Consider the following 27,115-nt stretch of genomic DNA (forward strand, 5'->3'; position numbering starts at 1 on the left):
TGTTAAGTTAAACTAATATTAAGTGCATTACAAGAGTGGGGAAACCAGCACCTCATTCACTGCTGAGGGAAATATAAACTGGGTCTACCCTTTGGAGATCCATCTGGAAATATTTAGCCATGCTGAAATCATAACGTACCTTCTGACCCACCAGACAATTTAACTTCTAAGTAGTTACCCACCATGTAAATTCTCACATGTGCACAAGAAGAGATGATTCAAATACATTTGTTCCCTGTAATGTTAAGATGGTCAAAAGTTGAAAATGCTGTTAGAATTTTACTATCAGTAGGAGAATAAGTAAATTGTGACATATTCATACAATGAAATACCAAACAGCATTTAAAATGAATGAACCAGAGTTACAACCTTGAAGCAAATATGGCAAAATGTTATAATCTATTAAAGGTGAGTAGAGTCTACAACAGGTATTATCCTCTGTGCTTCCAGTACTTGAAATATTTCAGGCCAGGCACGGTGGCTCATGCCTGTAATCCCAGCACTTTGGGAGGCCAAGGCAGGTGGATCACCTGAGATCAGGAGTTTGAGACCAGCCTGACCAACATGGTGAAACCGCATCTCTACTAAAAACACAAAAAAATTAGCAGGGTGTGGTGGCGTGCGCCTGTAATCCCAGCTACTCAGGAGGCTGAAGCAGGAGAATCGCTTGAACCCGGGAGGCAGAGGTTGCAGTGAGCCAAGATGGCGCCACTGCACTCCAGCCTGAAGGACAGAGCAAGACTCTGTCTCCAAAACAAACAAATTAAAAAATTTTTAAAAGTAGCTAAATATAAAAATGTTGGGGAAAAGACAATACTTCTCCCCCCACCCTTTCTTTTTTTTTTTTTTTGAGATGGAGTTTTGCGCTTGTTTCCCAGGCTGGAGTGCAATGGCGTGACCTCGGCTCACTGCAACCTCCGCCTCTGGGGTTTGAGCGATTCTCCTGCCTCAGCCTCCAAAGTAGCTGGGGTTACAGTCATGTGCCACCACACCCAGCTAAATTTTGTATTTTTACTAGAGATGGGGTTTCACCACGTTGGCCTGGCTGGTTTCGAACTCCTGACCTTAGCTGATCCACCTGCCTTGGCCTCCCAAAGTGCTGGGATTACAGGAGTGAGCCACTGCGCCCAGCCTCCCCCTTTATTATATCAATTTCTAGGACACACATTACTGTACTTGTAGAAAAATTTGGCCACTGAATTCACCAATGTACCCAGATGTCTTAGGAAATAAGTAAGTTTTTCTTACTGTTTAAGACACATTTAATTAGATTTTCTGCTTCTTGCAGCTTATTGCATATTGATACAATGCTCTTTATCAAAACAAAAGTCTAAACTCTGAAGAATGTACAAATTCCAGTGAGTTCTTGATGACTATAAAGACCCTGTTATTCTCACACAGGGTGGAGGCAGGAATTTCGCAAACTACACAAATAGCTGTAGTTTTACCAGCACCACCCTAGTTTTGCTTCACACTTTCCCAATCATTGAACAGTTCCTAAGAGAATGTGCCTATTTTGTTTTTAGCATTGTTAGCCACATCTAGAAATGTGACAAGGAGTCTAAATTGCTTCTTTGGAAGTATTTAAAGGCATTTGTAAGTCTTCCTCTGTGGTTCCCTAAAAATGTTGTTTAAATGTGTATTCTAACTTTCCAACAAGAGGGACAGCTTATGGATGGGAAATGGATTTGTTTCTTTTCTATCCTAGATATATCTAAAATCTAGTATTCTATATAGGCATTCAACAAGATTGTGCAGCCAACTCCCACAACTACAGAGACAGCTTTCCATTTAAACATCACACTTCTGTAATAAACACAAAGGTAAGAACGTTATAATTAAATGGATTTATTTAAAAAGACTATAAAATCTGACATCAAGAGAGATAAAAAAAAAAAAGACCCATAAGATTTAAATTGACAAATATAAAATGATTGGCTACAAACAATGTAAAAATACACTTCCCAGCCCCCAAACAAAACACAAGTATAGTAATTATAAAATTTTTGTACTGAGTTCATTTCTCTTATAATTCTTGAGAACCATTCTAAGCAATCTATTTGTATAAAATATAAAATTTATCATAACTGTTAATTTAAAAATTATTTTAAATTTGAGTTTATTGAATTTGCCATTTTTTGTACATAACAGTGGTTTCTGGTCCCAAGTTCCCCTTGAACTTATTTACTACAATGGTCTTTTTACTCCCATTTCCTTCTACAATAGAAAAGAAAGGCTAACCATTCATGGGTCCCATAAAAAACAATGTGAAGGAAGGTTCTAAGAGTGACCAAATATACCAGTGAACATACATACTATCTTTCTGAAAAAGAAAGAATTAAGTGACCAACTAAGAGATCCACTTTTGCACCAATGAAACACATGGAGGTGAAACCTCAGAACAAGCGGAACTTAAGCTCAATGACAGTATGTTTTATATGACAGGCCAGCTGAGAATGTATCTGTCAATCCTGACTAAGCCCAATGCATGGGTGGTGACCCTGAGGTAGCCCAGATGATATGCTCTGAATTTTAGATAGGTCTAGATGACATTAAAAATCACAATGGTACGGTCTGATGTGAAACTTTAGTCTACCTACCATATATTCGTTTTCTGAATCAGTCCTTATTCATAATTAGACCCAAAACCCAGCTATTTCTCCTCTCTTAGATGACATGCCCAATAAAAACAGCATCCATGATTGGTTTCATTATCTCCCAATTAAGTAGTGGTGACACCACCACTAACACTAGTATCCAGACTCTGATACAAATCCTAAAGGTATTGAGTCAGTAAGAAAGACAGAGCAGAAGCTATGTCGGGCCATACTGACCAATTTCTGAGAACCACATTAGCCACATTCATGCAATTAAAACCCATCTAAGACACAAAAATGGCAGATGAGGAAAAAAAAAAGGATGAGGTCATTAAACTTTATCACTGGAAACATGATTCCACTGTTTCAAATAGGAAACCTACCCTGGGAGACTTCCACCAAAGTGCAGAAGGACCTGATGTACGGGCTCATCATCTTAACACTAGAGTCCCAAGTCAAAACTCTAGGAGGAGGATAAGAAAGGTCTAGTCTGTGAACCACCTGGACAGAAAGGTCATATCCCAAGTGCCCTGCCTATCTGTGACAGCTGCTAGCCAACAGACAATTCTGGTTATGAAGTTATCTCTTGAGAATGGCTTGATTCTCTTATGCCACCAACAGTATTAGTCTGGGCAGGGTTCCCTGGATATTTACTATTTTTTTTTTTTTTTTTTTTTGCCAAAGACAAACTAGAGCAATGCCTATGTAAGAACAAGGACTCTCAAGATCCTGCTACACAGTATTCACAATCAAAAGGGCCCAAGATTCAGGACCACCTAAAGACAACTGACAAAAACTGTCAGAGCCAGAGGCCAACCTCTGCTAGATGAAGCAGCAGCACATGACTCCATTTCTATCTGATAAGGAGACAGAGAAGAGGCATCTCGAACAGATGAAAAACCAAAGGCTGGGGCCCTAAAAAAAACAGATTGGCTTCAAAGAAAACACTAAGAAAGACCCACAGAGCTGTATTCATTTTAGTAAAAATAATCATATGCCAACAGGGGAATTGAACCACTTTCTAAATCATAGTATGAACTCATCTCTTCAGATACTTGGTAAGTGGTCAAAGCTTGTTTTTATAATTACTTTCACTGTCTTGGGCAAAAAGTCTTTCTTATCTTTGGTCCTTAGGTGTGGTATCAGTTTCTTCCATTTTTTTATGTGTTACAAAACAATCTTTTTTTTACTTGACATCAACCAAGGTGCAGTATAAACACGAAGTTGCTGATATTGTTGCTTTTATACACATAAAATACCAACATCTCCCATACATTTTATAGGCTATACGAAGGTCTCAAAGAATTAATAACCGTTATCCAAAAATATAACATTTAAGGCTGAGTGAAATACAGTAAAGCCTGGTTGTTAAGGAAAAAAACCTAGACCAACATTTTAAATATTGGTTTCTTAAATATGTTAAATTCCCATTAACAGAACATAATCTAAGCATCAAAACAAACAGCTAAGCAAATTAATTTAAAAATAAAACAATTTCTAAGTAGATGAATATAATCACGATGTTTATACAGCTATAAAGCATAATTTGGAAGCTAAGCCTAGTAAAAGAATGACCTGTAACAGAATGACAGAATCATTTATCAACCGTTGAGCTGTGTGATTTAAAAACAATTGTTTTCTCCTCCTCCCACCAAAATCTCCATTTGAGATAAGTTTCAATTATTATTTAAAAAAAAATTTTTTTTTAACTTATCTGGCCTACTTTGTGGTGACTGACACAATATTGATAAAACTGCCTTCTTGACCTTCCCTTTGCTCTCCAAAAGAAGTGGTTTAAACAATTAACAAATTTTACAAGAGCTTCTGCCAGGGCTCAGGCACCACAATGCAGGGTCACTACCTTAGGTAACATCTGCTCCCCAGAGTCTTTAGGCATTAAGTGGCTCAGTGAGGGCTTCAGCCCTAGTGGTATTTTCAGATTTTCTCAGCTGGGACTCCTGTCGTTTTTCATACAGCATAGTGACAAAGTCAAGTAGGAACATAAAACTTGCTATAAATCCAAACACCTGAGGAAAAAAAGGAGGAAAGGTTATATGAGAATTTTGGAATATAATCTTACATTTCCTACTTGGCTTGGAGAATGTTTCATATAAACAAGATGTTCATGAATTTTATCTTATACACGACTACTCTTTAATGGTAAAAAAATTTTTTTTAAGTCATCAAAAAATGAAAAGAAGTTATAAAAGAAAAACTTCCAGAATAATGGCTATTAGTCAAAGTCTCACAAAATATTAATGTTCTGCCTTATGTGTGCATGTTTATATGTGGAGGGCTAATATATGAAAAGTAGGGTTAACAGATAAACATTAAATCCTATAAAATGATACAAAACAAAAATATTTGCATGGTTAGATTGACCCACAGATGCTATAAGGAAAATACATGACTAGGCAACTCAGCCTAGGTGAAAATGAAAAAAGTTATTAATATCAAAACAGAAATTCCATTTTGAAGACACTATTAGGTTAAATTACTTAAATAATGTTCCAGTTGTCACAATGCAATGACACAGTGACATGACGCCACTACCTACTTCCTCTTCCTTAAATCACTTCCTCAACTGTTCTCTTCTAAAATACGATCATACGTTCTGAGAATTCTATCAAGAGACAGAAGACCATGCGTCTGCTTCAAATTTAGCTTCTCCACTAGCAAAACCCTTAAGGATATGGGGGCCAGATAAGTTCTCTGTAAAAAAGAGAAAATTGATGTAGGTGATGGCTAAAGTCTCTTCCAAATCTAATACTCCCTATCTCCACGATTTTTATTAATAACATTCTCTTACAGTCTGTTGCAGTCTCCTGACCTCTCCTCCCCACTCTAAAGAATAAGCATTCCACCTCATTTTACCACAAAGTAAACTGAGCTCCAAGTTCATTAAGTCCCCCAGATATCCCCAACATATCCAATCTAAATTTAATTATCAATGCTTCCCACCCTCCCATCCCCCGCCACAAAAGCCAACTCTTTTTCCCTCTGGAATCTTTATTTTTGACTTGATGGCATTTATCCCCTTATTTTCCTGGCAACCTTCTTAAATACATCAAACTCAGACCAAATGTCACCCTTGTTTTTGAAGCTGTCTCTGATCACCACAAGTCGTCATCTAGCTCTTTTGTTCACACACTTCTGAATTAAAAAAAAAAAAAAAAAAGAACTTTCTCATGCATTTAAGTCTATAAAACTTTTCATAATTTAAATATAGTTACAAAAGGTAATTTCCAGCATATTATAAATATCGGCTTTTTAAACTACCTGTCACTATTAAATATATCCAATGAAATATAAATACTGGGACAGTCTAATTAAAATATAAAAATTTTTTTTATAGCTGTAAATTTTTTCCCTGGAACTCAATTTTTCCTCAACTTCATTTCACTTTCCCCACAGAATTTTATAGTAATGTATTTTTATACAAATAAGTAGCCAGAGCTTTTTAAAGTTAAAAATGATTTTAAAAACTCATTATTTTATTGATCACCATCTCATACTCCTCTGCAACAAAAATGTTTCTAAACTGAAATTAACCATAAAGCCCTATTAAAACTTTGATTTTTCTCTTCTATTGGTTCATGTACCCATGAATAAATATTGCTTATTGCTAGAATGAATCAAGATTCAGTGTTTATTTGTATGTTTTGTTTTTACACGTGTAAGTGCTAAGAAACTGTTGTTATATGAATAGATAAATATAGCCATGCAATTCTCTGAACTCCTTTTGAGTTTTCTATCATAAAATGCAATTTTAATGATGTATTAGCTGACAACTCTATTAATTACAACTTCAATTTTGTTTTTGGTTTTTGAGATGGAGTCTCACTCTGTCACTTACACTGGAGTGCAGTGGCACAATCTTGGCTCACTGCAACCTCCGCCTCCTCGGTTCAAGCGATTTTCCTGCCTCAGCCTCTCGAGTAGCTGGGACTACAGGCGCCTGCCACCATGCCCAGCTAAGTTTTGTATTTTTAGTAGAGACAAGGTTTCACTATATTGGCCAAGCTGGTCTCAAACTTCTGACCTCCTGATCCGCCCACCTTGGCCTCCCAAAGTGCTGGGATTACAGGCGTTGACCCACCACCCACCACGCCCGGCCTAACTTCAATTTTGTTAAAAACAAAGTATTAATTGGAAACCAGCTGACTTGCAAGATGATTTGTTGTCCAGTTGCTAGTCATTCAAGTTCACAGCACTGCTACCAGTCCAAGGCCATGATCCTTAATTTACAATTCCGAAACCCAAAGAACTACATTAACGCAAGGTTTTCATGATTCACTTGGCTCAAAATTGACACGAAGTAAGCCTATTTACATGGAGTAAGACTACTTACAGTCTTTTCTTATCCCTTTTACTATAAATATTCATATGTTTTACTTCAGATATACCAATGTTAGATTACAGGGTACTGTCCCAGGCCCTCAAGTGGTGTTGTGTAATATAGCATATGTACAGCACTACCTTTCTAAAATCCAGAATATTCTGAATCCAAAAGAAAAAAATTCTGGCCCCAAGAATTTCAGAGAAAAATTGGATCTTTATTTTCAACTGTCTCTTTGTTGTACTCAAGGGTTTTTCTGTTTTACAATTCAGGGTAATCCACCATAATAAGTGATATGGCTTGGGTTTGTGTCCCCACCCAATTCTTATGTCAAATTATAATCCCCAATGTTGGGGGTGGAGCCTAGCTGGAAGTGACAGGATCATGGGGCAGATTCCCCCTTTGGTGCTGTTCTTGTAATAGTGAGTTACTGCAAGATCTGCTTGTTTAAAAGTGTGTAGCACCTCCCCACTCTCTCTATTCCTCCTGCTCTGGCCATGTAAGATGTGCCTGCTTCCGCCTCGCCTTCTGCCATGACTGTAAATTTCCTGAGGCCTCCCTTGCTATGCTTCCTATAGAGCTGTCAGAACCATGAGGCAATTAAACCTCTTTTCTTTATAAGTTACCCAGTGTCAGGTATTTCTATATAGCAGTGCGAGAAGGAACTAATCCAGCAAGATTCAGGACAAGCAAGTTTTTTTTCTTTTTGAGGGGCAAGGTGGGTGGCGACTGGGAATGGGAAGGTGGAAAAGAGCTGGTGAGACTCCTTCACCAGAGATAAATTCTCAGACATATAAGTTTTAAAAAAGATTACATATGGAGGTTTAAAAGCTGGAAATTAATTTCCTCAACACTATCTCTGCCTCATACTCCTTGAGAAGTCTGATGAAACTTTAAGGATATGTATAACCCACTGAAAACTGCTGTCTAGACCAACTTTTTTTTCTTTTATTTTTTTTTTTCTTCTTGTAGAGATGAGGTCTCACTATGTTGCTTGCCCAGGCTGGTCTTGAACTCCTGGCTTCAAGTGATTCTCTCACCTTGGCCTCCCAAAGTGCTGGGATTACAAGCCTGAGCCACGGCACCCAGTCTCAGAACAACTGCTATTGGTTCATTTAACAAACTCCATTACAACTTTACTTTTCCGTCTCCTTTTCTAGACTGAGTCTCTGAATCATTTCTCCCATATATTCTCCATACCTAGAAAACACCTGGCGTGTAGGTGTGCATTTATTGAACTGAAAGTGGAGAAATATAAAATAATAAAGTCAATTTTACCACTTCCATTAGCAATAACACACTGATATGTGGAGTAAGTGGATTTTTTTTTAAACGAAATTCAGTCAAATTCTATAGGCTCTAGGTTTTAAAGGCTATCATATTGATTTGCTTGTAGGTCTTCTATTCAAAATTACACTAAAAAGTAAGTTAAAGAAAAACAACTCTAACATGCCGTATAACTTGTCAAGTACTCTCCAAATTCCATATTTCTAAGGAAACAAAAATAAGCAATGTTAAAAATACAAGGTACTTACAATTGCAGCAATCTCAGCTGAAGTCCTGTCATGTGTGGAAACAAAAATGATGGATGCCAACAAAAACACACATCCTGTTCCCAAAGTAATATAAAAATCCTATGCATACATACAAAACACAAAAGGAATACAATACAGTTAGATTCATGGAAATGAACTTTTTCAACTTTAAAAAGCTCTGGCTGCTTACTTGTTTTTCTTGATACAACCCAAACTTACATACCCAAACTTCTAACTTTTCAATAAGCCTGGCATTCAATAAATACTCTGTAAAAAAACAGTATCCACACTGGGCTGGGCATATTGAGAGAACACATTAGAAGATAATCTTTTAAACAATCCCCTATGCCAGGAGAGGTGGCATGAGCCTGTAGTCCCAGCTAACTGGGATGTTTTTTATTATCCAGTCTCAAAAAAAAAAAAAAAGTCCCGGAAAAGATCTCGTGTGTATGTGTGCAAGTGTTTGTGTGTGTCCTCTTTTTCTCTGGGACATATTAAAATTATCTAAGCCAAAGCATTTATTACAATTCCATCTTACTTCCAGCAAAAAAGCATTTTTCTTTCCTTTCAAAGTATTTTATGGTAGGATGACATCTCTGAGAGCACTCCAATGCTTTGAAAGCACTTTCTAAAAGAAAGAATTTTAAAAACTACCCATTATTAAATAGAAGTATGCCAATAGTGTGTTTTTTAGACACTTAAGCTTTCTGGAATAACACATTGCCTTCAACTGTTCCAAGTGGGTAATCTACAGTGAGCTTATACGATGAGCTTATCTACTACATAAAAGCTTCCATATCTTATCATAATGCAGCTTACAATCATGAGATGTTTCATGTGTTTCCAAGTGCTTTCTCAGGCATTACCTCACAAGGCTCTCATATGCCAACTGAAAACAGTAATGACATATATACTTGATTCAGAAAGGGAAACTTGGTAAAATGATAGCCACTCCAAAGGGTTTTAAGTCTGATACTTTTTGAGTTTTCTGAACTGCAAACTCCACTAAACCTAATATCAATAAAACTGGCCAGGCACGGTGGCTCACGCCTGTAATCTCAGCACTTTGGGAGGCCGAGACGGGCGGATCACGAGGTCAGGAGTTCGAGACCAGCCTGACCAACATGGTGAAACCCTGTCTCTACTAAAAATACAAAAAAAATTAGCTGGGCGTGGTGATGGGTGCCTGTAGTCCCAGCTATTCTGGAGGCTGAGGCAGGAGAATCACTTGAACCCAGAAGGCAGAGGTTGCAGTGAGCCAAGGTCACACCACTGCACTCCAGCCTGGGCGACAGAGCGAGACTCCATCTCAAAAAAAAAAAAAAAAAAATCAATAAAACTATTTAACACAGAATTCCTAAATTGTCAGTCATTCACTTAACATTTATATAAAATGTAAGAGGTTTTCTCGCCGGGCACGGTGGTTCACGCCTGTAATCCCAGCACTTTGGGAGGCCAAGACAGGTGGATCACCTGAGGTCAGGAGTTCGAGAACACCATGGCCAACATGGTGAAACCCTATCTCTATTAAAAATACAAAAATTAGCTGGGTGTGGTGGCAGGCACCTGTGATCCCAGCTACTTGGGAGGCTGAGGCAGGAGAATCGCTTAAACCCACGAGGCAGGGTTGCAGTGAGCCAAGATCGTGCCATTGCACTCCAGCCTGGGTGAGAAGAACGAAACTCTGTCTCAAGAAAGAAAAAAAAAAAAAAAGAGGTTTTCTCTGCTTCTAAAAGGTGTTTCCCTGTAGTACTTTATTTTTTAATCCCTTTGATTATTTCAAATTTATTACATATAAATATAAAATTCTATTTACTAATATTTGGAATACATTCAAGTTAATTGAAACAAGACAATCATTTTTAGACCATAATGTAGTGTTCAATAAACGGGTTCTAGAGCCAGTCTACCTGAGTTCAAATCTGAGCTATACCACTAATAAATGTAAACGTCCCAAAAATGTTGGCTACTGTTGTTCTTAATAGACTCCGACTGCAATAGCATGGGATAGAAGACATTCTCTCTTAAAAAATATTATTCCTTTGGGAGGCTGAGGTGGGCGGATCACCTGAGGTCAGGAGTTTGAGACCAGCCTGGCCAATATGGCGAAACCCCATCTCTACTAAAAGTACAAAAATTAGCTGGGTGTGGTGCCACACGCCTGTAATCCCAGCTATTCGGGAGGCTGAAGCAGGAGAATCGTTTGAACCCGGGAGGTGGAAGATGCAGTGAGCTGCTATTGCGCCACTGCACTCCAGCCTGGGTAACACAGCAAGACTTCTTCTCAAAAAAAAAAAAAAAAAAAAAAAAAAAGTTGTTATTCTTTAGGCACCACCAGTACCACACACTCAAAACACATTCCTCTAAAACAGAAAACCTCTCTTGCATGAAAAAATATTTAAAACCTAAGTGTATTAATATGCAGACAGTAAAAAGTGATTTTTAAACCCTGCAAACAAACATGAAATCCTTATATTAGGTAAAAAGTAGAATATATGTTCTATGATTACAAATATTTTAAATTTTAAAACTATGAATGGAATAAAAAGACTTGAATACAGCAAAATAATACAAAAGCTATTTTAGGATGGACTAATTTTTCTTTTTTCTCAGTATTTTTAAACCAGTATTTACTCTAAAATGACTTTTTAAATGCTCAAGTTTGATATAATAAATGTTTTACTTTTTTTACGTTACACCATTATACTACACTGGACAATATTATAATACCATTTCTTGTCAAAATGATTAGTGTGCTTTAAACACTACAGATGCAGCATTAAAATAAAAACTAAACATTTCTAAAAATATTTTTACGGTGATATTGTTTCACACTGTTAAGAAATGACAAAATGATTTCAATCTTTAATTTTTTTAATATAAATTTTTCCAGCCAGAATTTGGAATATATACTTTTTTTTTTTTACACATTCAAACTATAAATCAACCAGCTCAGACACCTGAGAACTTATCCCTTGTCCAAATCTTATGGCATATTAATCTGTAAAAAAGAAAAATGTCCAAAGACTACAAATATAATTAACAAAAATTCTAAGGATTATCTGTATCCTCTTAATATATATTTCATAAAACAAATGAGTCCTGTTGTCATTGTCATAGAAATTCCTATAGTGATGGCATTAGCCATAACAGCACCTCAAGATGGTAGGGCATTGGTTCTAACAGGATTCTGCTCCTAGCAAACTAACACAGGAACAAATGCATTCTTAATTCACTTATAGACAACTTTTCATAATACCATTAAAGCAAAATATAGGAAGAATTACATGTTGTTTTATTTTCCCCAATCACTGAAGCTTTAAGCTTTAAATGTTGTTTTATTTTAAAGCTCCAGAAATATTTCACATTAGTTCATTACTCTATCTCCAATGTCTAGCATATAAATGCCTGGCATATAATAAAGGCACACAATTAATAATTGTAGAACCAATGAGTGACACTCAAAAGTGAGAAATCAGAAGTGACAAAATCCTAGGCTTTTTTAAGTCTAATGTGAATTACATTAAACCACCAATAACTGTAAACTATTGGCAGTGTCTGTCACTCTCATTCTAATCTCACTTTCCCTCTCTATCATCCCCTTGGTAGGAAAAAATGAGGTGCTTAGAAGCAGAGCGAGTTGGAACAAGGGATACTGTCTTTTCACGTTGCTGAGTTTTGAAAACATTACTGCTTTGAACAATAAAATTATGCCAGATTACAAAACAGCTATTAATATAGGGATGATATTTTCTCATGCTTACCGATGATTTTACTTTTGTGGTATCAACTCTCTCATAAAATGGAGTGCAATACACAATCAGTATAAGGAGACTCAGAAGAAAGGCACTGCAGCTTACAAACTCAAAAAAATAAAGTCCTCCACATAAAGTACATTGTGATACAACTTCTTCACAGATGAAGGCCAGCAGAGACAGCAACTACAAATGAAGCAAAACATTTTACTTAAGTGTTTTTTCAGATAATCTACAGTATTTAGAAAGCTGTTTCTGAATAATACGTTTACTCAAATATTTACAATGAGGAGACTATGGCAAACAAGATTAATGAATAAACCTTATCTACACAGAACTTACAGTTTGGCCGCCTTGAAGGAAATACAGGTAAATAAAGAATTAATTAGCCTATCGTGTACTAATGCCAGCAAAGGGGAAATATATAATATTGTTATAAAAGCACACAGGAGAGACGCTCAACTTCGGGGTCAGGAAAGGCTTCCTGAAGGAGAAAGCTGAGACCTGAAGAACAGAGTCAGTTTGGGGTATGAAAGATTAAGGAAAGAAATTCCCAGCAGAGAAGCAGTATATAGAAAGGCCAGAAATGAGAGAGCATGGCACCTGCCCCCTGACCCAACATACAGACAACACACACCCCGACCTCCAACTTAACTGTCAAAGTGAGTCAAATCAACATGGCTTAAGTATACAGTTTAAGGGAAGAGAATGGCAGCACAAAAATTAGTATATGAGGCTAGAGAGGTAAGCTGAGGCCAGATCTAAATGTCCTCGTTAAGTAAGAGTCTGGATTTTAAAGTAAAGGTTGACAATGATCAGGTGTATGCTTTCAGTAGTTCTCACTGGCTACAATATGGAGAAGGGACCAGAAGTAAGGCAAACCTTGGGGCGGACATCCAACTGGGAAGCTGATGTAGGAAATCAGGGCAAATAATAGCGACTAGGGAGCAGCAATAGAGAAGAGTGGCAATCACTGAGAGATGCAGCAGAAGCTCTTATCAGACAAGATGCAAAAGCTCATATCAGACAAGATGCATACAAATAATATGGAACACAAGATAACACATGTGTATCTTAAACATTTTAACTTAAAAACGCACATTTATTAACAATCTGCTGAAGTATTTTCTTTATGGGTCTACTGACGAATTCCACATGTTTTCTGCATTAATCACTTTCATCATCTATGGACTACTACTTCCAGACTGATGTTATCTGAAGTGAAGTGAGATCTTAAACACCTGAGAAACAGAGTTCAGAATCTTTCTAGAGTCAGACTATTTTACCAGCCTTTTACAGTTGCCTTGCTCTTCCTTAATTCCATGGCAGATAAATCTTGTAGTAACTTATCTTTCAGTCTTTCCAAAGCATTCAATTTAGTTTTAAAGAAACAATTCATTTTAACACTCAGTTTCAGCTTTGTAATATTTAACTGTATGGCCATAAAAGTATAGTTAGCATAAACCAGTATGGGAACAACACAACTCAACTGATGACAGAAGCAAGAGTTCTAGAGTGCTAATGAGATGCCTACTGGCCATGGCAGGCTGTGGGTGACTGGTGTGAGGTCAGGATGCTTGGTATGGTGAGTGGAGAATGTTAACTCTGGTTAAATTGGCAACTCAATTACACACAAGTGGGTTTTAACTACTTCCAACTGCCGTATATGTGGTACTAACATACTGGTCCTCACTGAAAAAAGAGTCAGGTTTTTTTCTTTTTAAAAGGCAAGGGTGCTAGGGAGAGAATAAATTCAGTTTTAAATATGCTGTGATTCAGGAGGTCTGTGGAAGAGTTTGGTGAAGATGTAGTTGGAAAGCAAATGAATATATGGTCTGGAGCTCAAAGGAGAGGTCTAAGATGCAGATAAAGATGTGGGAGCTGGCAGAGTGGGAGGGTGAGATGACTCAAATGAGGAAAGATAGCCTTATGTGGAAATCTGAGGAATCTGAAGATTTACGGGATATGCAGAGGGGAAGAAACCAGCAAAGGACAACTAGCAGCAGCAATCAAAGGGGTAGTAAACAAGAAAAAAGTATTTACACACACATGCACAAACACACAAGTAATCAAGAGTGCTAAATGCTACTTAAAGGTCAAGTAAGAACAACACTGAAACACCTACCTTAGACTGAGCTATAAGAAGGTTGCCAGTGACATTAGCAAGAAAAGTTCCAGGGTAGTCAGGGAGAGAAGCTCGATTACAATACTGTATATTGGGAAGTAAGGGGAGGGTAAGGCAGTGAAAGAGAGACAGCATAGGCAATAAGTGTGGCTGGGAAAGAATGGCCAGATAGGGCAGTAGTGGATGAGGTCAAAGAGAAGGGAATTTCAACATGGGAGAACTGAGCATGTTTAAATACTTAGGCAGAAACCAGTAAGATGGGTGGGTCTAAAGACATAGGTAGAAAAATGGCTCTCTAAAGATAGGATTCAGGGCTCAGGTTTGGGGCTAACTCTTCTCTAGAAATAGAAGGGAAGAGAGTGAAGAAGAGTATTTTGCTTGGGCAGTGTGTGTGGGTTTTGTGGAAGCTGAGGGAATTTCCTGCTGAGGGCCGAAACCATCAAAATGACTGATGACCTAAGTCAGAGGCTAAAGGGAATTCCCTTCTCACTCCAGTCAGGCCAGTAGAAGCAACCAGACAGGTTAATGGCAACAAGATTGCTACCAAAATCAACAGATACATTTCATAGTAATAGTAAATATCTTATCCTACAAAACATTTTCATTAAAAAGGGACAAACAACAGTTCAGCGGTTTCTTTAAAAACTAAGCATATATCTACCATATGACCCAGAAATAGAACTCTTGGGCAACTATCTCAGAGAAATGAAAACTTAACATTTGTACAAAAACCGGTACGTGAATGTTTATAACAATTTTATTCATAGTAGCCCCAAACTAGAAACATTCCAGATGTCCAATGGTTAAAACAAACTGTGGTACATCCATACCATGGAATATTAGCAATAAAAAGGAGCAAACTTGATATATGTAATGTCCTAGATGAATCTCCAGAGAATTATTCAAAGTAAAAAAAAAAATCCAATCTCAAAAGGTTACATATTGCATGATTCCATTCATAGCCTATTCTTAGAATAATAAAAATAATAATGATGGCTAACAAATTAGTGGCAGCCAAGAGAAAGGGGAAAGGTGTGGCTACAAAGGGGTAGCACAGGGAAGCCTCTGCTGATGGCACAGTTCTGTGTCTTGATTGTGGTGGTGATTATAGAAAGCTATCCACATGGTAAAATTACATAGAATTACACACACATGCACATACAAATGTGGGACCTCCCTGTACTTTTTTTTTTTTGCAATTTCCTGTGAATCTATAATAATTTCAAAATAAAAAGTTAAAAAATAGTAATTTAAATCTATACTGGTATCCAAACCTTTAAGGGATTTCCTCTCCCTTCTACTGGCTATACAAAATGTATACATCCCCACAACTGCAAAGAATTTATATAAAAGAAAAAAATAGTCTAATTGTAACATGAATGGTTACATTCTCTGATTTCCTGTAAGTTAGTGAAGCATGAAATAGCCCAGCATGTCCCAAACAACTTCCTTCAGACAGGTGTTAGGTAAGGCATTCCCAATCATTACACCACAGGATATAAAGTGACAACACCAAGATAAATCCCAGAGGGCCACTGTGTAAAGATACTTCCTTAGTCTCCTATAATCATACTTACAGGATGAGTTCTAACATGACTATAGTCTAATAAAATACTAAATATCTAACATTTCACTTGCCTTTTTCTTGCCTCTATGTTAAATCTTGTCCAAGTTTTAAAAGTTTCTCTCTGATAAATTTACAAAATATACCTCGGTTGTATAAAAGTCAATTAACTGAGAGAAGATACCAGCCTAAAACTCTAATTAGGGTCTGGGAATAGCTGAACCACTCATTTTACAATTAGACTATTAGGCACACTCATGTGTGAAGGCTATATGGCAATAAAAGGTTATCTGTAGGACAGACATAGGCTGCTTGTCTACTTTCAGTAAAAAAAGACAGGATCCAGCTTGTCCAGAAGCAGTCAGTCTCAAGTCATTATAAGTCCTATTCCAAACGTATTAACAGGTGGCATTCCTACTGACCTTACTGACCTATTGCCTCAGAGCAATAGCAGGAGGCAGGTTCTGCCTGGACATCTTAAGAGAATCAAGGAGTACAATATTAAGTATGGACATCTGGCAGGGCACAGTGGCTCACACCTGTAATCCCAGCACTCTGGGAGGCCAAGGCGGGCAGATCACTTGAGGCCTTCTGGCCAACCTGGTTCAAGACCAGCCTGGCCAACATGGCAAAACCCCATCTCTACTAAAAATAGAAAAATTAGCTGGGCATGGTGGCGCATGCCTGTAATCCCAGCTACTTGGGTGGCTGAAGCATGAGAATTGCTTGAACCCAGGAGGCGGAGATTCCAGTGAGCCAAGATGGCGCTACTACACTCCAGCCTGGGTGACAAAGCGAGACTATCTCAAAAAAAAAAAAAAAAAACGTGGACATTTACTAGCTCCCATCTCAAGTTAAAGGCCAACAAATTGGCACTACAAGCTATAGTCAATATGAAATTCTGTCGGCCAGATGCGATGGCTCACATCTGTAATCCCAGCACTTTAGGAAGCCAAGGCGGGAGGATTGCTTGGACTCAGGAGTTTCAGACCAGCCTGGGCAACATGGTGAAACCCCATCTCTACCAAAAAAAAAAAAGAAAAAAAATTCTCTGCCTACCCATCTCTGAGGCTACTAACCTTCCTTTGTAAGCTCCCACAGCATTACGCAATTGCTAGCTCAAAGTGTACTTGAACTAGCAACACTCCAACACTGTTCTACGTATAGGAAGATACAAATGATGGAGTAATAAGCTCAATGTACAAGAAACAATAATAACAATATATTTTATACCACATTAACTGAGCATTCATTATATGTAGGTTAGGAAATCTCAAGAAAATGTTCGAAGGAGCTGGAGAAGGATGAGTGGAAAAGCAGGACTCAAACCAGGCAGAGACACAAACAGAACCTGGATAGACACAGGACATTCTAATTCTAGGTGGAGGATGAAAAAGAACATATTCATAAGGGCAAGAATTTGCATAGTAAATCCAAAAATGATAATAAGGCAACTGACCTAACTGGATGGGGATGAAGAAAAAAATGGTTTAGGAGTTGGGTGTGGTTGTGTGATGATCATGCAAGGGAATATGGATGTTTAGATGAAGGCAGGAGGGAACACCTGCCTGGTTTAGTAGGTTAGAAAACAGGAGGAACAGAGGATTGGGTGGGGCCTAAAGGAATTCTACAGTTCCGAGTGTAGGAGGGAAAAGAGCAACTAACTTGCTTATCAGCAAGCCACAGGAAGTGTTTTTAAAAAAAGAAAACTCCTACACCGGGCGCGGTGGCTCACGCCTGTAATCCCAGCACTCTGGGAGGCCGAGGCGGGCGGATCACGAGGTCAGGAGATCAAGACCATCCTGGCTAACATGGTGAAACCCCGTCTCTACTAAAAATACAAAAAAAATTAGCCGGGCGTGGTGGCGGACGCCTGTAGTCCCAGCTACTCGGGAGGCTGAGGCAGGAGAATGGCGTAAACCCAGGAGGCGGAGCTTTCAGTGAGCCGAGATCGCACCACTGCACTCCAGCCTGGGCAACAGCGAGACTCTGTCTCAAAAAAAAAAAAAAAGAAAGAAAAAGAAAACTCCTTAAAAAGCAGCAAGTAAACATACTCCAAACTGTTACTCATACCGTGACACCTGGTAGTGTGAGGGGTGGGAAAGTGGTTTTATTTTAATATTTTTAGTTGATTTTTTTTTTTTTTTTTTTTGGTAAGCAGACACTTTCTTGTATTAAAAAGAAAAAAGTGTAAAAGTTGGCCGGGCGCGGTGGCTCACGCCTGTAATCCCAGCACTTTGGGAGGCCAAGGCGGGTGGATCACGAGGTCAGGAATTTGAGACCAGCCTGGCCAACATAATGAAACCCCGTCTCTATCAAAAATACAAAAATTAGCCGGGCATGGTGGTGCACGCCTGTAGTCCCAGCTACTCAGGAGGCTGAGGCAGGAGAATTGCTTGAACCTGGGAGGCAGAGGTTGCAATGAGCCGAGACTGCACCACTGCACTCCAGCTTGGGTGACAGAGCGAGGCTTCGTCTCAAAAAAAAAAAAAAAGTGTAAAAGCTGAAGGAACAATTTCGAGAAATGAGTGGTCACCAGCATTAAATGCCAAAGTGGTCAAAAATAGGAAGAGAGAAAAAATGTCACTGAATTAGCTAAGAAATTCATGGTAAATGTAACCCATAAGTAAAAAGGCTCAATTATTATTTTTTGCTAAACAGTTTTGTTCTTAATAGCATGAAGTCATCATACTAAGTATTGCTTACTGAATATTAAGCTAAGTACTTAACAACTGTATACCCAATGTAACTCCTTCTAATGACATAAAATTTTACCCAAATATAATTAAGGGAATTATCAAGCTTTTAATGTCAGGAGGGCCCTTAGCGGATATAGTCTCCCACTCCCACGTTTACAAAGATGGAATTAAGCTACTGACAGGTTAAGCCCCAAGTTAGCTCGGCACAGACAAGAACCCAAGTCTCTGACTCCCACTCTGTACTTCCTCTCTCCCCATGAAATACTGTTTGTTAAATTCCTTTTACGAGTATGTATGTTTGTGTAGGTCTTCCCTGTAAGACTGGCTTTTTGAAGTTAAACCCACAGTTCTGTATATTTCCTTTAATGTATTAAATCATACATTAAAAACAATTTGCTAGCATCAACAGATTTGGGAAGTCTCAGTGACTAAAATATGATCTTACAGTTCTGGTGATTTAAACACTGGATAATTACTATCCTGCCTCTATCTCTCCATTTCAGTTTCACTACCCCTTCTTTTTTTTTTTTTTTCTTTTTCTGAGATGGAGTCTCGCTCTGTTGCCAGGCTGGAGTGCAGTGGCACGATCTTGGCTCACTGCAATCTCCACCTCCTGCCTCAGCCTCCTGAGTAGCTGGGATTACAGGTGCACGCCACAATACCCAGCTAATTTTTGTATTTTTAGTAGAGACGGGGTTTCACCATGTTGGCCAGGATGGTCTCTATCTCCTGACCTTGTGATCCGCTCACCTCGGCCTCCCAAAGTGCTGGGATTACAGGCATGAGCCACCGCACCCGGCCTCAGTTTCACTACCTTTTCTGAAATTTCAAGTGTTCCTTAAAACGGTCATTATATTAAATACGAATTCTCCATTAATTTAACAGTCTACTACTTATATTTTATAAAAAGAACTTTTAAATGTTTGCCATTAATTATAAAGCTCCATCTACAAAATGATATGAATTATAAATTAATGAACTTTACTATTAAAAACTTTGTAGTTATAAGTAAAGTTCAAATTTAAAAATCCATTGGTCTGAAGAAACAGGCCAGGCCTCCCTTGCCTTAGGCAAATATTTACTCTTACAAAGGTTCAGATATAATTTGCTGACATTACGGGATCTTCCTCAAGGTAAAAACAGAACATTTCAATTTACTATACATCAGTTTTCATATTTAAATAATGAAAAGAGCATCAATATAAGAAATGCTTCCAAGTAATCTGTTTCTTGGTACTTATAGGGTAACATTATTTATAATGTAATATATTGAAAAATCACTGGTGATTTCTAAAACTGCTTGCCAGATGAGCGACTAGAATTCCAGTACTGTGCAGCTATCAGGATAGTCAACTGACAGCATGGACACAATGTGGAGCCTGTTGCACAGAAAATGACACACATTTAGGTCACTGCACCAGCGTATCAGCAAGCAATTAGGTTACCAAACGTCAATTCTCCCCTTAAAACAAAAACTCCCTCAAAAACATTCACAAAATAAAACATGAACATGTGGACAAATCTAAGGATAGTATAAACTGAAAAACTGCATAAATTTAGGACTCCAGTAACTCCTTACACTAAATTCTCAACTGAGTATTTCTTCTTAAGCTCTGGAAGGGTGGATGGTAGTTGGGGGATGCTTAGGGTTTTAACAAAGCTTAGGTCATATCTAAATGGTAGACACAGCTATGTTAACTTCAAGAGATAGAGAAGTTACGTTCTTTTCTCTCTAATCTCCTCTGTGTACAGGCTCCACTCTCTATCCCTTCAATATTCAATTCAGTTCTGTAATAGCAAACCCCATGGAGCCTCAGAGGTTTGAAAAAAAAAAAAAAACCTTAAGAGTGCAAAGAACCTCAGAGGTAATTCAATTCAACCTCCGAAGACTCTAATGTAAGAATTTCCTAAGTATATACACAATGTCTGGTTTTTAAGTTTTAGAGCAGGCTTTTCTTTTGTAGGATCTTTGAGATTCTGTTAAGATTTATGGGTCCAGAATAATATACTCAAACATATAAGTGTACAATATTTTGAATAAAATTTCACAGGGTTTGCAGGTCCCTTGTTAAAACACCTCCTCTTCTGATTATGGGTTTCTCCATTACAGTTGTTTCCTTACTGGAGCTCGCAATTCTGTTTAGTTTTTTAAAAAAATTAAACATTTAAAGTAAAACAACCAATCTATCTAAAGGAAGAATTTGAGTTAAGGCAAAGACCTTGCCTATAGCCCCAGGCTGGAAGACAACTTTTACTGACTTCATATGTAACCTTCTTGGGACTTGCTGGATAATTCCTGTAATATACTGTTACTGTGAAGAGATAAGACATTATCAAAACAAACAAAGCAGGAACAAAAAGACAACCATCAAAGTGAAAGGCAGTAATGAAAAAGTACTTTTAAATCTCCACATTAAAGAAAGCATTCCTGTAACATGACAATTTCCCCATAAACAAATAAATGGATTTCATAAAGAGATATTAGTTTTTATTTTTTCTCCATTTCTTCTTATGAATGATGGAGAACAAATAATAGTCTAACGATCTTTTAAGGCAAATTCATCTTCTCTGTGTCCAAGTATAACATTTACCACAAAAATTTCTGGTTGTGTTCCATGTTTTCTTCTATAACAGCAATAAGGAAGGAAACTGGTTATGTTCTATTCCAAAGATACGAAACTACAGTTTACTAAACTATAAGAAGGTAATCAGAAAATTTACTTTAGCTTTGCCACTTTTTATTAGAAAGAAAAAAATAAAGGCAACTGAAAACAGGAGATTTTGTGGGCAGCAAACCAATACAGATGATTTTTTTCGAGCAGCAAGAATGCTTCAGATGGGCTGGGCGCAGCGGCTTACGCCTGTAATCCCAGCACTTTGGGAGGCCCGGAGGGCGAAAATCACCTGAAGTCAGGAGTTTGAGACCAGGCTGGTCAACATGGCGAAACCCCGTCTCTATGAAAAAAAAAAAAAAAAAAAAATCAGCCGGGCATGGAGGTGCGTGCCTGTAGTCCCAACTACTCGGGAGGCGAGTGCGTGCCTGTAGTCCCAACTACTCGGCACGAGAATTGCCTGAACCCGGGAGGCGGAGGTTTCAGTCAGCCGAGATTGCGCCACTGCCCCCAGCCTTGGCGATAGAGCAAGACTCGGTCTCAAAAAAAAAAAAAGCTTCAGATGAATATTCTTTTCTGTTCTAAAGAGTTCTACTATTCACGTAGAAAATTTTAGCTTTACTGCAGAGAAATACAGCTAATACCTAAAAATCATCATGTGACAGCTGACAAGAGAAGAGCAGAGGGAAGAAGGAAGAAGGTAGAAGGAACAGCTTATGCAAAGGAACAGTGGCAGGAAGGAGCCCCTGATGCCTCGTAATAAATTAAAGGTGGCCAGTGTGGAACCACCTAGAGGGAGACTGGGAGAAAGATAAGGCCAGATCCTACTGGGTTCCATAGGCCACATTATCACTTGCTTTCAAATGATTTCCCAGTCATCAGCAGATGTGATCATTTTGATCGCTAAACAGCAGTGCCGATTTTCCGACTTCTGTTTTTCTATTCAATAAAAGTAGGTCACTAGAGTTCTAAGAATTTAACTTCGGGTCATTTGAGTTGTAAGAATTTAAGTTCTTTGCAAGGAAACCAATGAGCTAATTTTTACTTAGAACGGTTAAAAAACAAAACAAAGTAAGACAAAACTCATAAACATCATAAGCATTCGGATTTTTCCTAAACTGGTTCTATTGCAGAAATAGAACCTAAACTGGTTCTATTTTTCCTAAACTGGTTCAACCATCAGTGGTTGGAACAGTACATAGGAGCTCAACACGACTGTAAAGTGAATAATTTAAATCTCACAGATGCTTTGATGTTTTCACGAACAGGTTTATGGTACTTCAACTGCTTAAAATAAACTCAATAAAATGGAAAGATGCATACCATGTCCTAGTTCTGCTATCCGCACATACTTACAAAAAGCTGTCCTTTTGACTTTCCACTTAGAACCCATATTGCTCAATTTTGAAATAATTCTTTTCCAGTCAACATAAAACTTTTAGAAGACAATTTACCGGACACACATACACACACATCTCAATGCCACGCGTGGTATCGCAGGACTTTGTCCAGCAAGTTAAACTGCCCCCATGGGCTCGCAGCAGGAAAACCGCAAGAGCCAGAGAAAGATAAACAGCGCTTCACAGTCTAAATACAGACACTGTGGGCGATAATGCAGGGTAGCAGCAGAGAGAAGAGAGGAAAGTCGCCATAGAGGATGAGTGAAAGATGTTGAAGTGGCTGACTTGGGTCTCCGACGCATTTCCTGAGCCCGCCTAACAGGCTGGGTGGCCCCAGTTCGTGGGATCCCGATGGGGAGAGCCTTGGGACTGAGGGGCCGCCCGGCGGAAGGGCGGAGGGTAACGCCCCCTTCCCCAGGCTGAGAAGGAAGGAACTAGAGGTGTGGAAACCTCCTTTTACTGAACAACCAAGCTGAAACGAAGCAGCTCGGCGGCCTCCCAAGCCCGGGCCAGACGCCGCTCCCCAGCCCGGGCTCGCCCTCCCTGACCGCGGACTCACCAGCTGCAAGCCCTTGAGAACGCGCCGGAGCAATGGGAGCCGGCCCATGAAAAAGTAGGCAGCGAGGCCGCTCCGGGGGCCTCTGGCGGGGCCCGGGTCCTCCTCCGTAGTGGGGCTGTACACCGCTCCGTTCTCCATCGCCTCGGGCCGGGGAGCGCGGCGGCCGCAGCAACCGCGCCGCTGACTTCTCGGACTCCAGAAGTCCCCGGTAGCCGGGAGGCGGCCGTCACTTCCTGGGCCTTCTCCCCGGCTTCCGCCTGACTCCGCCCCTTCCCGCCCCCGCCCTTGGCCCGCCCCGCCCCCTCTCTCAGCAAATTTGCTTGTTAGCTGTTGGGATTCTTCCGACTTTCATCCAAGAATTGAGTTCTTTCTGTGAGCCTTTGATGGATTTCTCACCTCCCTCCATCTTTCATCCTCCTGACATTCATTCACTTAATATTTTTGCGTACTTTCGGTGTGCAGTGAACCCCGTTCTAGGTACTTGGGTGACAGCCAAGTACTACCCAAAATCACAGTATCCCTAGTAACAGAGACAGACAATAAACAAGAAAACAGATGAATAGCAATTTCAGATAGTGATAAGTGACGTGAAAATATGATACGAAAATAATGGATTCAGCATTTCTGGTGGCTTAATTTATTTTTTAAAAAAAGATGGAGGAGGAGGAGAAGAGGAAGGAGAAGGAAAAAAGGATGGAGAATTGGGTGCTCTACTTAAATGGCCACTACTAAACTGAGTGGTCAGGAAAGCCTCTCTGAGGACCATGATCTTTGAATTGAATGAGACTCAAAGTATGAGAAGCCAGGCTTGTAAAGTTCTGGGGAGAGCCTTTCACGCAAGTGCAAATGTCCCGAGGACCAAATGAGTTTGACTCAATCTGAAGCCCAAAGGCCTGTGTCGCTAGGAGTTAAGTACGGGAGGAAAGGAGATGTTGGAGATGTAGGCAAAGGCCAGATAATGTGCAGGCCTTGCAGACCAAGGGAAGAATTCGTATTTCATTTGAAGTACAATGAGTTTTCTGTAAGGACTTTCAGAATCGCTCCCTCCCGCGTCTCCCGAAATTCCATTTAGGCTCACTTTTCAAAATCATTTCCTTTTTCTCTTTCTTGGTCACCAACTGCTACAGTCACATATGTTAATTTTGTGTGAACTTGTCAAGGAATGTAATTATATTTTAGCAACTGAAGTTGATTGAGTTACAGGATGTTCACAATATAAAGTAGGTTCGACAGTATAAAGTCGGTTACATTCATTTTCAAATGAGAAAACTGAGGCCAAGAGGCTGAAATCATATCCAAGGTCAAACAGCCAGGAGCAGCTGGAATGCAGGCCTAAGCAGTCTGACTCGAAACCTTGCTGCTAAACACTAACCCAGAAAACGTCAGCTTCTAACTCATCTCTCCATTGGAGTCTCAAAACCCATGGAAGAGAGAAGGGGTTTCTGCTGCCATCAGCTGCTACATCTTCTCCGTGGCCCCAAACCTCCCTTTCTTCTTCCAGTAACAAACAAAAGCTCCCATTCAAATGAATAGAGACAAGTAGATACTGCCCTGCAGGGGCCACCTACAACCAGCCAGAACTACCCTTCTGTCTTTGATTACATGCATTCTGAATGTCCTCCCAAGGCCAAGATGCCATCAATTCTGTCCAACAAGGAAGGCCACTGTATTTTCACCAGGGCTACAAGGATTCATTGCCCCATTATTCTTCAAGTCACTATCATCCCAAATTGGACACTACTGATGTCTAAAATTTCCTTTGAAATTCATCCAAAATTAAGATGAGTTGATGACTAGAGAGATGGATAAAAGATTTGTGATAGGCCAGGCGCAGTGGCTCACGCCTGTAATTCCAGCACTTTGGGAGGCCGAGGCAGGTGGATCACCTGAAGTCAGGGGTTCGAAACCAGACTGACCAACATGGTGAAACCCCGTCTCTACTAAAAATACAAAAATTAGCCGGGCGTGGTGGCGTGTGCCTGTAATCCCAGCTACTCGGGAGGCTGAGGCAGGAGAATCGCTCAAACCCGGGAGGTGGAGGTGGCAGTGAGCTGAGATCGCGCTACGGCACTCCGGTCTGGGCAACAGAGTGAGACTCCGTCTCAAAAAAAAAAAAAAAGCAGGCCGGGCGCGGTAGCTCACGCCTGTAATCCCAACACTCTGGGAGGCCGAGGCAGACGGATCACGAGGTCAGGAAATCAAGACCATCCTGGCTAACACGGTGAAACTCCATCTCTACTAAAAATAGAAAAAATTAGCCGGGCGTGGTGGCGGGCGCCTGTAGTCCCAGCTACTCGGGAGGCTGAGGCAGGAGAATGGCGTGAACCTGGGAGGCGGAGCTTGCAGTGAGCCGAGATCACGCCATTGCAGTCCAGCCTGGGCGACAGACCAAGACTCTGTCTCAAAAAAAAAAAATCATTGTTAAAACAACAACAACAACAAAGATCTCTAATAAAGCAACTGCAGTAACATATTAATGGTAATATCTAGGTGAAGTATACGGGTGTCCACTGTACAATTATTTCAGCATTTCTGTATGTTTGAACATTTTCAAAATAAAGTATTGGGAGGAAGTTACAAAGAAACAAGGATACTTTGAGACAAGAGAGAAGATGAACAGACTTCGTCAACCCTCTTGGTTTGTTTAGGGCACACTTATGCAATTCTCTAGGGGTCTCTGCTTCTCTTTGCATTTTTAGAAGAAGACACAAATTTAGCCTGTGATTCATAAACTCCAACATGGCGAAGAATCATGTGTGAGATTAATTAAAAAGGAAGATTCATGGAGATCTAGCCCCAAAGATTCTGAATGTAGATGGGGCTTAGGAATATACTTTTGTAACAACCTCTTCATGTGAATCTGGGAAGAAATCCATCCACATAGAGAAACACTGTTTTATAATGTGATAAAAGTGAAAGCCATTGTGTAGTAGACAGTAGACGTGCCATATTTTCTTTGCTCTGATTGATTTGGGGGTGCCTGGGATTTAGAGACTAATATTTCACCCAGGTAAAGAAATGGGCATCCCTTACATTTTCTTCATAAATTGAAAGACCAAATAAAAATGTTAGTGCTTCATGAGCAAATACTTGTATAGGAAACTCTTTTGATGGGCATATTCACACAGAAAACTGTCACCCTCATTAATGAATAAAACAACTTGCAATAGTCAAATGGTGGGACTCACTATGTTGAAATGAGAAATCTTACGTATGGTGAAAAAAATACGACAAAAAGAAGAAAGGAAGATACACTAAATTTAGGTTTTAAAGAATATTCACTGTTCTCCTTTAAAATTAGATATTTAATTTTTTAAAAAAAGAAAGAAAAACATTCACAAGAAGAGAGAGAGATTGGGGAACATAATTTGATGGGACTTCAGCCATTCAAAAAATAATGTGGTAGTGTTGGAGGCTACTAGTGTGGTAGTGTTGCAAGACCTTGGTTCTTGTCTTCTTAGTTTAAAAGAATTTAAACAAGAGACATACAGCAAAAGAGATGCAGCATAATTTATTGCAAAAGAAAAAAAAATTTTGAAAGCTAAGTACAGAATAGACATCACACCCTGAGAGAGAGAGAGAATTCAGGGCAGGCTGCTCGTAAGGATGAGACAACGTTGATTATTGCTGGAGGTTATTGCTAATCATGTATTATTTGCATGATTATTCATAAGGAGGTGGGAAGAACTGTTACCGTTCGGTTCGTGCAAGAGTAATCGCGGTTTTGGCCATTACTTTAAATGCAAAAACCACAATTACTTTTGCACCAACCTAGTAGTAAGCATCTTCTGGTTGGTCCTCTGGCTGCACATGTGCAGTAGCTGTGCACCCATGTTCATCCCTCAGGTGTCCCATTAGCATCGTAAATCTCCACCCAGGGGCATGTTTTTTGCTATTATAATGAGCAAAAGGTCAGTTTGAGGACAGGTA

General features: G+C 39.3%; 1 protein-coding gene across 1 annotated transcript; it reads right to left on the reverse strand.

Annotated features, from left to right (window-relative positions):
- Positions 1-3,254: 3,254 nt before the first annotated feature.
- Positions 3,255-23,416, reverse strand: CMTM6 (CKLF like MARVEL transmembrane domain containing 6). The gene is made up of 4 exons (NM_001246505.1): positions 23,186-23,416; positions 12,236-12,412; positions 8,472-8,570; positions 3,255-4,624 (listed from the first exon to the last, which is right to left on the reverse strand). Exons 1-4 carry the CDS (start codon positions 23,321-23,323, stop codon positions 4,487-4,489), a joined length of 552 nt encoding a protein of 183 aa, NP_001233434.1. The 5' UTR covers positions 23,324-23,416; the 3' UTR covers positions 3,255-4,486.
- Between the last annotated feature and the right edge of the window lie 3,699 nt (positions 23,417-27,115).

Source organism: Pan troglodytes, chromosome 2, assembly GCF_028858775.2.
Source record: "Pan troglodytes isolate AG18354 chromosome 2, NHGRI_mPanTro3-v2.0_pri, whole genome shotgun sequence".
Taxonomy (NCBI): Eukaryota; Metazoa; Chordata; class Mammalia; order Primates; family Hominidae; genus Pan; species Pan troglodytes.